Source organism: Ictidomys tridecemlineatus, chromosome 4, assembly GCF_052094955.1.
Source record: "Ictidomys tridecemlineatus isolate mIctTri1 chromosome 4, mIctTri1.hap1, whole genome shotgun sequence".
NCBI lineage: Eukaryota > Metazoa > Chordata > Mammalia > Rodentia > Sciuridae > Ictidomys > Ictidomys tridecemlineatus.
In genome coordinates this window covers 126,707,412-126,720,172 of record NC_135480.1, presented here as the reverse complement: position 1 = coordinate 126,720,172, position 12,761 = coordinate 126,707,412, and the positions used below count along the sequence as shown (strand labels likewise).

Here is a 12,761-nt window from a genome sequence, read left to right as displayed (position 1 = left end):
GGTCCTTGCTGGCTGTTGGCCAGAGACAACAATTACTTGCCACATGGGCATCTCAAAAGATGGCAGCTAGTAAGTGAGCAAGAGAGCAAGAGAGGGTGTTCAAGACAGAATCCATAGGTTTTTGCAACTTAATCTTGAAGGGGAACCCCATCACTCTTCTGCATTCTATTCTTAAAAGTCTTGAGTCCAGCCCAGGCTCAAGGGGAAAGGATTACACAAGGATGTAAATAGTCAGGAACCGCTGGGAGTCTCTTAGAGATTGTCTACCATAGCTATTGGATGAAAAGTTAATGGAGGAATTTGATAAAATAGAGATAGCAGGATGTCACCACCTAAATGCTGTTTAAAATCACTAAGACAGGGACAGCCAGACCTTTTTTTTGCCTTGTGCTATGAAGCAATGTGAAATACACAGCACTATCTAATATTCTTTCCAAAAAAAGAGGTGAGTATGAATCTAATCAAGCCTATTTACAAGAAAGATCTATTTTTAAAAAAAACCCTATGTGATAGAAGAGCAGGTTAAATGACACCATGGAGATACAAATCTAGAAGGTGGAAATCTCTATAGCAAAATGGACCTATTTTGTAAGCTAATTGCCTGGGGGAAAATGAAGACTTGCTATAGATTAAAAAATCCATAAGAAAACTAGCAACCAGGGGCTGAGGCTGTAGCTCAGTGGCAGAGCACTTGCCTAGCATGCAGGAGGCACTGGGTTGGATCCTCAGCACCACATAAAAATTCAAATAAATAAATAAATAAATAAAGGCATTTTGTCCATTTGTCCACTACAAAAAAAAATTAAAAAGAAAACTAGCAACCAAATATAGTCTTTAGACCTTGTTTGGATCCTGATGCAAACCAACTAGAAAAAGACAGTTTTGATATAATAAGATGAATTACAGATATGGTACCAAGGAATTAACTCTCATTTTTAGGCAAATAATGGTATTGTAATTACCAAAGAAAATATGTATATTTTTCTGAAGTGCACACCAAAATATATAAGGATAACATCTAAGACATGAGGGTCAAGACTTCCTTTAAAATATGTCAACTTACACAGCAAAAACAACATAAATAAATGAAATAAGTACAATAAAATGTTAATGTATGTTCAGGTTTAATACTAGTGCAAACATTCCCTCTGTTTCAGTCTCCCTATTTTTTTCCACAACTTCTATTGGATGTATTTATAAACTTTTCTTTGTACCCTTCATTATTCACAACTTTTTCAAAATTTCCTGCTGTCTTACTGTGCTATCGTCTAGAAGCTTTTCAGTGCTAGCTTCCAATCAACAGTCCTCTCTCCTCAGATATAAACTATGCCATTGGGATAATTTATTGAAGGTTATTATTACTTTAATGACTTTATGTTTTACTTTCAAGATTTCCAATTCATCCTTTTCAAATCTTCCTGTTCTTGTTTCATTAAGCCTTTGAGTGGTTAGTATATTATGTAAAGTTCTCAGATTGATCTCTATATCCACAGGCATTAATTATTCAATTTGTTGAGTTAGTCAACTATTTTGATGATTATGGATCTCCTTGTGTGCTTAAATGTTTTGTGGGAGGGGAGGATTCTGGGGATTGAACCTATAATGAGCTTATTCTTGCTTGCCTGGGTGTTCTTCATATGCATCCTTTTCAAAAATATATGATCAACACTTTCTTTGCAATTCTAAACCATTAAGACAGGTCTTACAATAGCAGATCAACTTGGATCTTATACTCTATGTTAATGTTTTAATTTGGGGCTTTGCATGAATACTATGTAGACGGAGTTCAAATATTGTATTGAGTGCCTTCTCTGTGCTTCAATGCTCCCAAAAGAAAACTCCATATCCAAGATATTTTAATAAACTATATGTTCCAGTTAAGAAAACTAGTCTGAGGATAAATGACTAAAGACTTATGAACCAGTGTAGGGGAAATAAAACCAGGCATATTCTGGCTCTCTACAAATCTCTTCTCCGTGTTGTATTTTATGTCCATGAATGAAACTGGAGTAGTGCACTTCCATTTTGCAAGCCCCTTAACATATTTCCATTCCAGATCCCTTAGATCCATGAATTGTTTTTCTGAAAAGAATCATATTTTGAAAGGGTCACATGGTGTTGTTATTCAACCTTCAGTCACTCAGATGCTTCATGGATAGAATAAATTGTTTCAGAAAATTGAATCTCCTTTTCCTTTTTGGCAGAAAGCTGCTTCTGAAGCTTTATAAACTGAGGGGAACCTTTAGTGTTCATTTCACCCAAAGCCTTCCCCTAAGTAGGGAATTGGGTGAGTCTGGCTGATTGGGCTCAAGTGGATCCTTAAGCCATAGCAGATCAAAGATTGTCTGCTTTGGTGTTTGGATAGCAGCATAAATGACAAATGGAAAGACTTGCATAGCACTGAGAACAACAGAAAGGAGAAAAGAATCCTAATCAGTGGTTGAAACAAGGAGGAAGAGTGATCAGCATCATTTCTTTTAAAGATGATACTCTAAGCCCTAAATATAAAAGGGCAGAGGCTTGCTGGAATTTGGCTGTTTTCTATACACTTTCAGGAACTACCTGCTTGGAATGTCATTAGTACTTGTAATCTTTTCAAGGAGCTGATGATCATGGAAAACCAAGCCAAGATGTATTGCATGTCCTCTACCCAGCAACCACTGCCCATTTTCTGACCTTCAATTCCTGTCATGACTGAATATGTTGTAAAGTTTTTAAAAAAAAACATCAAAAAAGGTCAAGACTGAAAGCAAGGGCTTGAGTGTAACCGTGGCCAAAGAGCTAAGGAGAGAAGTATGATGATCAGTTAGATGATGAGTACAGTGGACAAGCTGGAAGGCTGGCCTCCTGTTTGTGGGTGACTTCATCATCATTCCCATGTGGTGACATTGGAGCAAATCACTTATGGCTCGAGGGTCAAGCCCACTCTGCTCCTGTCCCAATCAGTCCTGCATCCCCGTTCTGGGAAGGATCTGGGCTTCCTGTGCCCATCTGATAAGAAATCTTTGTGTATGTTCCATATATGTAGAAGACAGATGCCAGAACTATTCCTTATTCCCCAAGGGAACAGATACACTGGAGCTGCCACATTGTCAACTGTCAGTCCCTAGGGGCCAAATCACCAAATTCCAGGGAGTTGACAAGATCATCACAGACCTGGTGTGGCAAGAACAGGAGAAGGTAGAAAAGGACAGGAAGGGATATTTAGCAAGAGATGGACCTAGAGATGATGATTTTTATTAGTAATGAGCTTTATATCATGATCTTGGTAGATACTATAGGTTGTCTTCCTCCAAACCCATTACAACCCTCTTCTGCTTCCTTCTGCCATAAAAAGGGAAGCAAAGGGTTCTGTCCTTAACCTTGCTTAGCAAAAGACCTCTGAAGAGGGATGTCCTAGGAAAACTTTGCTTTCATATGAAAAGAAAATATGGACTTAGGATTGTAACTCAATGGTAGAGTGTGTGCTTTGCATGCATAAGGTCTTGGGTTCAATGTCCACCACCACCACAGGCACACACACACACACACACACACACACACACACACACACGGACAGAAGTACAAATTTGGCCCTTTGTTCTAGTACACCTCTTCCTGCCTGGGTTGTGGTAGCATCTGATGAAGAAGGAGATGTGTTTTTTGGACATAAAGATAGAAGCTACATACAAAACAATGGCAGAGCCAATGGTAGTCGACCACTGAGCCACATCCCCAGCCCTATTTTGTATTTCAAAGACAGGGTCTCACTGAATTGCTTAGCACCTTGCATTTGCTGAGGCTGACTTTGAACTCGCCATCCTCCTGCCCCAGCCTCTCGAGCTGCTGGGTTACAGGTGTGTGCCACAGCACCTGACAAGAAATAAGGTCTTTGAAACAGAGGACAGACTCTGGGAGCCACATTAGAGACCCTTGAAATTTAGGTGAACAGCAGGCAGGGCATTCTTTAGGAAGAAAGGATAATTCTATCCACTGTGGGTGACAGAGTATCTATGAACATAGAACATCCATGTTTTATGGGTCAATATTTGACTATTTCTATTTTTTTCCCATGTGGCTTCATCTGTTTGGATTACCTGGGTTTGCTGAAACGTATCTGGGAACTTTGTCTTCATAGATCATCTTCTCATGGATGGAATCAGGAAAGCCTAATATTTTGATGCTCTGAATCTTCTTAATAATGGTAGACTTCGGGAAAGCGCTGGAATGATCATCCATAATGTTATAAGGAAATGTATGTATGGGAGGAGGGATCCCAATCTGAGCCAGTCTTTTTTGGGACTTGGAGAGTGGCGGTTTTGGAGGGAGTGGGTCCATTAGTAAGCTGCGGTGGAGAAGCTCCACCATGGATTCTTTCTTTTCATCCTCTTTTTTACCCACTGTATACATGAAAATAGACTGGGGGTCTTCTTTCACACCAGTTTTGCTGATGAGTGACCTTTCATCCAGGTTTTTACTAAGTATTTTCTGTGCTTCCTTAGGTGAAATGCCATGCGTTTTTAGAAGAATTGAATTCTTTCTGTTCTTCCTAAAATTCTCAACTGATGCATATAATTCGGGCAGCTGTGGAGTAAACAAAAAAAAAAAAGGAGTGTAAAGGGAGTTATAGAATAGATGAAAATGTAATGGACTGACAGACCCAAGTCCTAGAATAAGGAGGATAACAAATAACCATAACAATGTAAGTATTTATCTTTGGAAGATATCTTTGCTTAAATTAAATCCAGGTGGCAATGTGGAATAGAGAGCAGAAGCTTGAATCTCAGATTCATTCCCACAAAAATGTATTATTTAGACACATCACTTAAACTGAATTGTGAAATAAGATAGCTAGATTTGGGTTTGAATGTATTTGGGATCTTTCCCAATCCAAAATTCTATTGAGGGAACATGAGAGATAGTTGAGGGTGGCTGTGGCTTTTGCTGGTTTTGAATAATGGTGTATTTCTTTTAAGGAAGAAAAGGAGCCTGATCATCTAGATATTAAAGCTTCACCCTGGTGTCCAAGGGGCTCAGAAATACATGCAAAGGAAGCAGTAATCGTTGTAAGTCACAGGAATATTTTACCAAACAAATGGTTACATTAGTGAGAATAATTGTTAGCTAACAAAACGAAACAAAACAAAACAGTGATCCTTCAGAGTATCCTTTCCCATATAAAATCCTATATTGAAAAAAATGGGTCCTCTGCTTCCTGGTGGCCATGTTCTCTGAGCTGCTTCCCTCAACCATGCTCTTCTACTGTGCTGTTCTGCCTTACCTTGGGCCCAGAACTATGGAATCAGCCACCTATGGACTGAGACTTCTGAAAATAAAAGCCAAAATAAACTTTTCATCCTCTGTGTTGTTATTATCATCGGGACTATTGGTTACAGTAACAAAAAGCTGACTAAAACACAAGGTAGTTTGGAGAAGTGGGGTTATTCCTGTGACTAACCTGCCCCTAGGGTTCAAAAGCCTTTGTAATTCATTTAAAAGGTGGGGAGGAATTTCCAAAAGTTCAGAGAGGCAAGTTGGAAAAGCTTTAGATTGTTGTAAGCAGAGCTTATGGGTGATTCTTACAGAGTTGGTTGCCTATGAATTGAGACCTCTGAAAATGTGGGCAAAAATAAACTTTTTCCCCTATAAAAGGAAAGGAAGAAATGAAGGAAGCAAGGAAGGAAGGGAATTGTATTTTCTCAACTGTTCTCTCAATTATTCTATCATTCAGAAGAAGTTTTTTGAGTCATTTAATTAGAAGGTCAAAGAAGCCATAGACTCATGTTAGAGCCAAAATTTGGGTCTAATTGCAGAGTTTCCTTTTAATCACAGTCAGATCTATTGCCAAGAACAATAAATAGAACATTAACTAAAGTTACCAAATGGCTCATTAAAACTAATTAACGTCATTAAGGGAAACAATTTAACATCTAGGCTCACCTGTTCTTGGAAGAGCTATGTTTTGCTGGGACAAAAAAAAAAAAAAAAGTTAAGTCACTGAAATAAAATGTTGGTGTTCCTTATGGCTCCCAGGTATGTTACTGAATAGTCAATAATCTAGATTTTTATAACGCTTAAATCTCATTTCCTGTGTGCAATATCATAGGATTTTAAATACATACCGAACATATCTGAAATGATGGTGTCCTATCAACTTTAGCTGAATTGTTGTCTCTCGGGAGGGACATTGTGCTGGAATTTTATTCCCTAACTCCTAAAAAGCAAAAGTCAAAGATAAAAAATCAGATTAAGTACAAAAGAAAATTCGGGTACAGTGGCACTCCCCTGCAATCTTGGAGGCTCAGGAGGCTGAAGCAGGAGGATCTAAATTTGAGGCCAGCCTCAGCAGCTACTTTGTGAAACACTCAACAACTTAGCAAGACCCTGTCTCAAAAGAGAATATAAAAAGGGCTGGGGATGCAGCGCAGTAGTAGAGTGCCCCTGGGTTCAATCCTCAGTACCTTAAATAAACAACAAACAAAAATAAATAAATAAACAAACAAACAAAAAGAGAGGGGCAAAGTTTTAAAGAAAAATCTTCTGAACTTTGTGAGTGGGACACTTTTAAAAGCATTTCAATTTTTTTTGTGTGTGTGTGGTACTGAGGATTGAACCTTGGGTGTTCTACAACTGAACTATATCCATAGCCCATTTTAATTTTTATTTATTTTGAGACAGGGTCTCACTAAGTTGCTGAGGCTGGCCTTGAATTTTCAATCCTCCTGCCTCAGCCTCCTGTATTGCTGAGGATTACAGGCATGTGCTACCATGCCTGACAAATTCTTAAATAACATATATTTTTCAGGTTAGTTCAAAGAATACTGCATGGACTTTTGTTTGTTTGTTTTGTTTGGTCTTATGTAATTTGATCAACTTTTTAGTTCTTCTAAATAAAAAATCACCTACCTTCGTACCCAGGAAAAAGTGTTTTTCATTCAGGAGAGAAAAGTTAATGATGAATAACAATTACAAGAACAAGGAACATTCTGAAATAATTTGCTTTGTGCCAGATATGAAGCAGTTTGTAGATGGCAATTTATTTAATATCTTGGTGAAGAATTTAAAATGAACAAAGAATCTCTACTTACTTGTCTCGTTGATAAAACGGCAGTTAAATCCACTACCATATTTGATTCTGGCTTTATGCTTGGCTTTGACCAATAGCAAGTGGCCCTGCCTGAGTGACACTGTGTGAGTGCCAGAGTTCAGTCTTAAGCTGTCAGCTTCACTTCACATTCAGGGAAACCTAGGCTGCCATGTAAAGTGGTCTGGCTGCCTTTCTGGGGAGACCAGACAGCCAGCCCCCACCACTAGACTTGTAACGAAGTCATCTCGCTTCTTCCAGCCCCCGAGGAGACCCCAGATGACTGCGGCTTCATGCACAATCCTGGCTGATCCTGAATGGAAAGAGCCACCACCCAGAAGAGCTGGCCAACTCTAAAATTATAAAATGAGTTATTGTTGTTGCAAGCCACTAGGTTTGGGGTGCATTGTTATACAGAAATAAATACAGGTAACCTCTGCAATAGTTCACATCCTTAGTTTAATTTATTCCAGCAAACACTCTGTTGGCAGGTAAGGAAATATATGAAGGGAGAACATTCCTGGGTGGCTCTGCATCCTGACTGGTAGCTCTGGGCACTGGGATGGGTGTCCGAGAGGACCCCAAACACTCATTTGTTGATTGAGATGAAGCAAAAACAATTGCATTCTTCCCCTTCTTCCTTTTCCCTCCCAAGCAAAGTTAAAAAAAATCCATATCTATCTATTATTTTCTATCTATCTATTATCTATCTATCTATCATCTCTACAGCTAACCAACCAACCACCATAGCTTAGCCACACAATACACTATGGAGTGTCAGTTGCTTCCTCTTGTGATTGTGTGGCTGACTAGGATCTGTGGCTTGCTGCCATCTAGGCTAGAAAATGATCAATATTCTAAATTTGAAGTTCGTTTTCTACTTAACATGTACTGCTTTGCACCACTGTAAAGTTGAAAACTTGTAAGTTGAACTGTCATAATTTGGGGACCATATATCCATTTATATTTCCAAATAGACTATTGTTGCTACTGAGACCTCTATATTAATATATGACCCTCCCCCCCCCAAAAAAAAGACAGTGCAACGTGCACACCTCTTTTCTTACTTTCAGAAGTGGCTTCACAGACCTGTCAATTAAAGTAAAACTTTCCTTATATGGTTTCTGCAAAGGAAAATATTTTCTTTAAAATTTCATCTAAAACCTCTGAGTTTCCCAGCTCTGATGGCCAATCTGCAGCTCTGTGTAAATAAATTCAAGTCAATATCTGAGAAACGTATGTGCATTTCATTACAGTGGGATTGAGGACAGGACTGGAGCACAAGGAAGCTTAGATTCTTGCCGATCTTCGTTGCTGAACTACAATTGCGTACATGCTCTTCTCACTGAAGAAACAGGATTCTGAACGCAGAAACAGGTCGTTAGCCAGTGTTTTTATACACTTTAACTTTAGCTGTATAACATACTTTCAACTTCAGGCCCTTTGCTTTAGCCAAATCCATGCTAAATCTGGTTTAATGCGCAATCCAAACTCTTCTGGTGAGTGAATCTGGACTCATGAAAGTCATGACAGTCAGCAGGCAGCTTGGGTCCACACAACTTGAGCGGAGCTCTTTGGGGGGCTCTTCAGCACTCTGTCCATTACTTATTATTCCCAGAAATTCCCGCCATTCAATTCTAATTGTAATGAGAAGAGCGAGGGTATGTCATAACTCCCTGGGATGGTATCCCATGGTTCCTACCCAACTTTTCACCCTTCACTCCTGTCTAGAAGGAAAAGTTCTCTCTGCTCATCTAATATTAATTTCTCTCTTTCTTGTCCAGGGAGGCATGTTTTATTCTTCTTGTAACCTTGTGGTATATTTCCCCTCAATTTTCTTTCCTCCCCTTCCAACAACTCTTCATTTTCTTTCTTCTTGCTTCTCTATCACTCTTTTATCTTCTATTTCACTTTCTCCAATGTAATGTATCCTTTCCTTCTTTACAAATATGTAATATTTCTTCCACTTGGAGGAAAAATACAGCCCCTTTTGACTCTGTTTCTACCACTAACTGTAGCCTTTTATGTCTTCTTTAACTCTATACTTGCTGTTTTTATATTCTCATGATTAATCTTTAGAATAATGGCATTTAACGTCCATGCTATATGATGAACTAAAATTGAATTCTTGAAGGGAATAGTGGGGAGGGACTAGGGATTTAACCCAGGTGCAGTTTACCACTGCGCTACATCCCCAATCTTTTCCCTAGTTTATTTTTTAAATTTTAAGACAGGGCCTCTACTAAAAGTTGCTGAGGCTGGTCTTGACTTGAGATACCTCCTGCCTCAGCCTCCCCAGTCATTGGGATTATAGGTGTGTACCACCATGCCCAGCTCAACTATCAATTTGAAAGTAATTTTTACTATCCTTATTTTTCTCCATCTCAACTATTAACTACCCCCTCATTTTGAAACTATTTTTTAAAAGAATAAATTCCCTGATATTTCTAAATGATTTGCAATGATCTTTTTATTTTGTACAATGAAATGTTTACTTCTTATTCTTACTTAATCTAACAGATAATGGCTTGTTTGATCTTGCAGTGATCTTAATAGTGCATCTAATTGTCTTCAGTTTGGGACTACTGCAATGATCTCTTCCTGATTACATTGTCTGGTGTTATTCTTCTTGTTATCTGTTCCAAACCACCTCTTTATCCATTGAATAATTAGCCCATTCTTCACACTTGGCCACTTATTACTTTTAGGACAAGATATAAAAAATTTAACTAGACTTATAAAGGCCATTCAACAATCTGCTTCTAACACTTTTCCATCATTTAAGAATCAAACTTCAAGTAGGGGCCCCGTGGTGTGTGCCTGTCATTCCAGCTACTTGGGAAGCTGAAGCAGGAGGACACAGTGAGCCCAAGAGTTTGAAGCTTGCTGGACAACATAGTGAGACCATTTAAAAAAAAATAAAAAGGCCAGAAAAACAAAACAACAATGGCAGACAATAAATCACCAAACAACAACACATACAAAATTTAAAAAATATGATAGTTCAAGAAATCATATTTCACTGCTACCACAATACCATAAATATAATTTCCAATTGTATCAGCTAGGTCACAATCCTCTGTTTCAGTAAAATTCTTGCTTTGATCCCTCAACCATAATGTCCTTTCTTCTTTTCATGCCAATCTAAAACACAATAGAAATGAAGATCAAATTGAAAGAAGCACAATCTTGAATATATTTGTTTCATATAAAAGCAAAATATTTTCCACAGGAAGTAGAAATTTGAAAAAGTTAAAAATGATTCAAAGAGACCTCAGTAATGAGAATTGATTCTCTTACAAGGATGCCAATCAATTCACTGGGGGAAGGTAGTGTTCTCAATAAATGGTGCTGGAACAATTGGATATTTACATGAAGAAGAATAAATTTGGACCCTTAACCAATCCTTATGCCAAAATTAATTTAAAATGGACTATAGACCTAAACATAGTAGGTAAAACTATAGAATACCTGGAATAAAACATGGGAGTTAATTAAATAAGCAATGATTTCTTGAATATAGCACCAAATCACAAGCAAAAGAAGGAAAAAAGTAAATGACTATATTAAAATAAAAATCTCTGTGCTTTAGTGAAAGAAAGAGAAAATATCTGCAAATCGTCCTTCCATCAGGTACTTATACCCCAGAGTTCATAAAGAACACTTACAAATCAATAAAAAAAAATATCCAATTAAAATATGGGCAAATGGGGACTTCGGTTTGGTTTTCAGTGTGGCACATAAGAAGCTTTGAAGTCATCACTCTGTCCTAACCACAAGTAAAAAGCCAAATAGAATGAAAACAACTCTTTTGGGGTCTGACAGAGAAGTGAGGTCACACTGCTGCATCTAAAGTTCAAAGGACAGGCAGGTAAATAGAATCACAGCGTATCAAAGCAGAAACCTCCCCTAGAACCGGGCAAGAAGCCTCCACAGGAACCAGTACCGCAATCAATCATGTGTAGCTTTTAGTGAAAAATATTACAAGGCACATGAAGAGGCAAAGAGTCAGTTTGAAGAGACAGAGCAAACACTGGAACCAGATGCTGATAAATACAAAAGTCAAAAATAAAACACACAAAAACAAAAGTTGTACGTAGTTATATTCAAATTGCTGAAAAGCAAAGATAAAAAAAAATCTTGAAAGATACCAGACACTTTATCTATAAGGACAAAAGATGAAAATGATGCCTAATTTCTCCTTATTAACCATTTCAAGAAGAAAGAGAAATATTTAGTCTTGGGGAAAAACATACAGCAACTGAAAATTTTCTGCCTTATGAAATTATCCTTCAAAAGTAAAGAATAAAGCTATTCTTTAACATTGAGGTGATTTTTTCTTATTATATTTATTTATTTATTTTTGCAGTACTAGGGATTGAAGCCAGGGGTGATCTACTATTGAACTACAACCCCAGCCCCCTTTTTTTCTTTTTCTTTTTCTTTCTTTCTTTTTTTTTTTTTTTGAGATAGAATCTCACTAAGTTGCCCAAGCTGGACTCAAACTTGCTGCCCTACCTCAGCTTTCGGAGTCACTGGGATTATAGACCTGTACCACTGTGGCCCCATTAATGAAATTTGTTGCCAGTAGAACTGCCTTGCTAAAGAAGCTGGGGCTGCCGCTCAGTGACAGGGTGTTCACCTAGCATGCTTGAGGCCTTGAGTTCAATCCAAAGAAAACATTAAAGAAATTCTTCAGAGTGAGAAAGAAAATTATGTGTCAGAAACTCAGAGTTACATAAAGAAAGGCAGGATATTGGAGGAAAAAATAGATACAAAGTAAAATAAAATGTTTACTTCTTATTCTTAATTAATCTAACAGATAACAGCTTGTTTGATATTAATAATAGCAAGATGTATTCAATGATTGTAGCTTATGTGTAAGTGAAATCAGTGACAATGACACAGGAATGAGAGGGAGGAATTAGTAATATTTTGTTGTCATAGGGTCCTTTACCACCAGTGAAGCAGTACAGTATTATTTGAAAGTGGACTTGGATTTGTGTGTGTGTGTGTGTGTGTGTGTGTGTATACTGTGTATTGAACTGAAGGGCACTCTACCACTGAGCTACATCACTTTTTTTTTTTAAATTTTGAGAGAGGGTTTCACTAAATTCTTGAGGCTGGCCTTGAACTTGCAATCCTCGTGCCTCAACCTCTGGAGCTGATAGAATTAAAGGTGAGTGCCACCATACCCAGCTGATTTGGATTACTTGTAAATGTGTATTACAAACTTTAGGGCAATTGCTAAAAATAGTAAGATAAGTATTATTGATACCTTAAGAAAGGATAAAAATGGAATAAAAATTGCTCCACAAAAGACAGAAGATGTGAAAGATAAAAATAGGAACAAAGAACAAGAGCAACAAATAGAAAACTGCAAAAAATGGTAGATCTTAATTCAACTACATCAATAATTACTTTTACTGTCTAAAGTTAACTAAATACAGAAATTTCAGGATGATTCAAAAAAGAAGACTCAATAATTCAGTGTCTACAAAAAACAGTCTTTAAATATAAAGACATTTAGATCAAGAATAAAGGGATAGAGAAAGATGTACCATGCTAACACTAATCAAAAGAAAGGAGAAGTATATTAATTTCATACAGGGCAGACTTCAGAGCAAGGAATGTTAACAGGGTTAAAGAGAGGGTTTACATAACAATAAAGGGGACAGTTCTCCAGAAGACAAAACAA

At 37.6% G+C, this 12,761-nt stretch overlaps 1 protein-coding gene across 1 annotated transcript; it reads right to left on the bottom strand.

The window, feature by feature from the left end:
- Window positions 1-1,071: 1,071 nt before the first annotated feature.
- C4H9orf153 (chromosome 4 C9orf153 homolog) lies at window positions 1,072-10,684 on the bottom strand. The gene is made up of 3 exons (XM_078044965.1): window positions 6,102-10,684; window positions 4,063-4,563; window positions 1,072-2,086 (listed from the first exon to the last, which is right to left on the bottom strand). Exons 1-3 carry the CDS (start codon window positions 6,165-6,167, stop codon window positions 1,865-1,867), a joined length of 789 nt encoding a protein of 262 aa, XP_077901091.1. The 5' UTR covers window positions 6,168-10,684; the 3' UTR covers window positions 1,072-1,864.
- Between the last annotated feature and the right edge of the window lie 2,077 nt (window positions 10,685-12,761).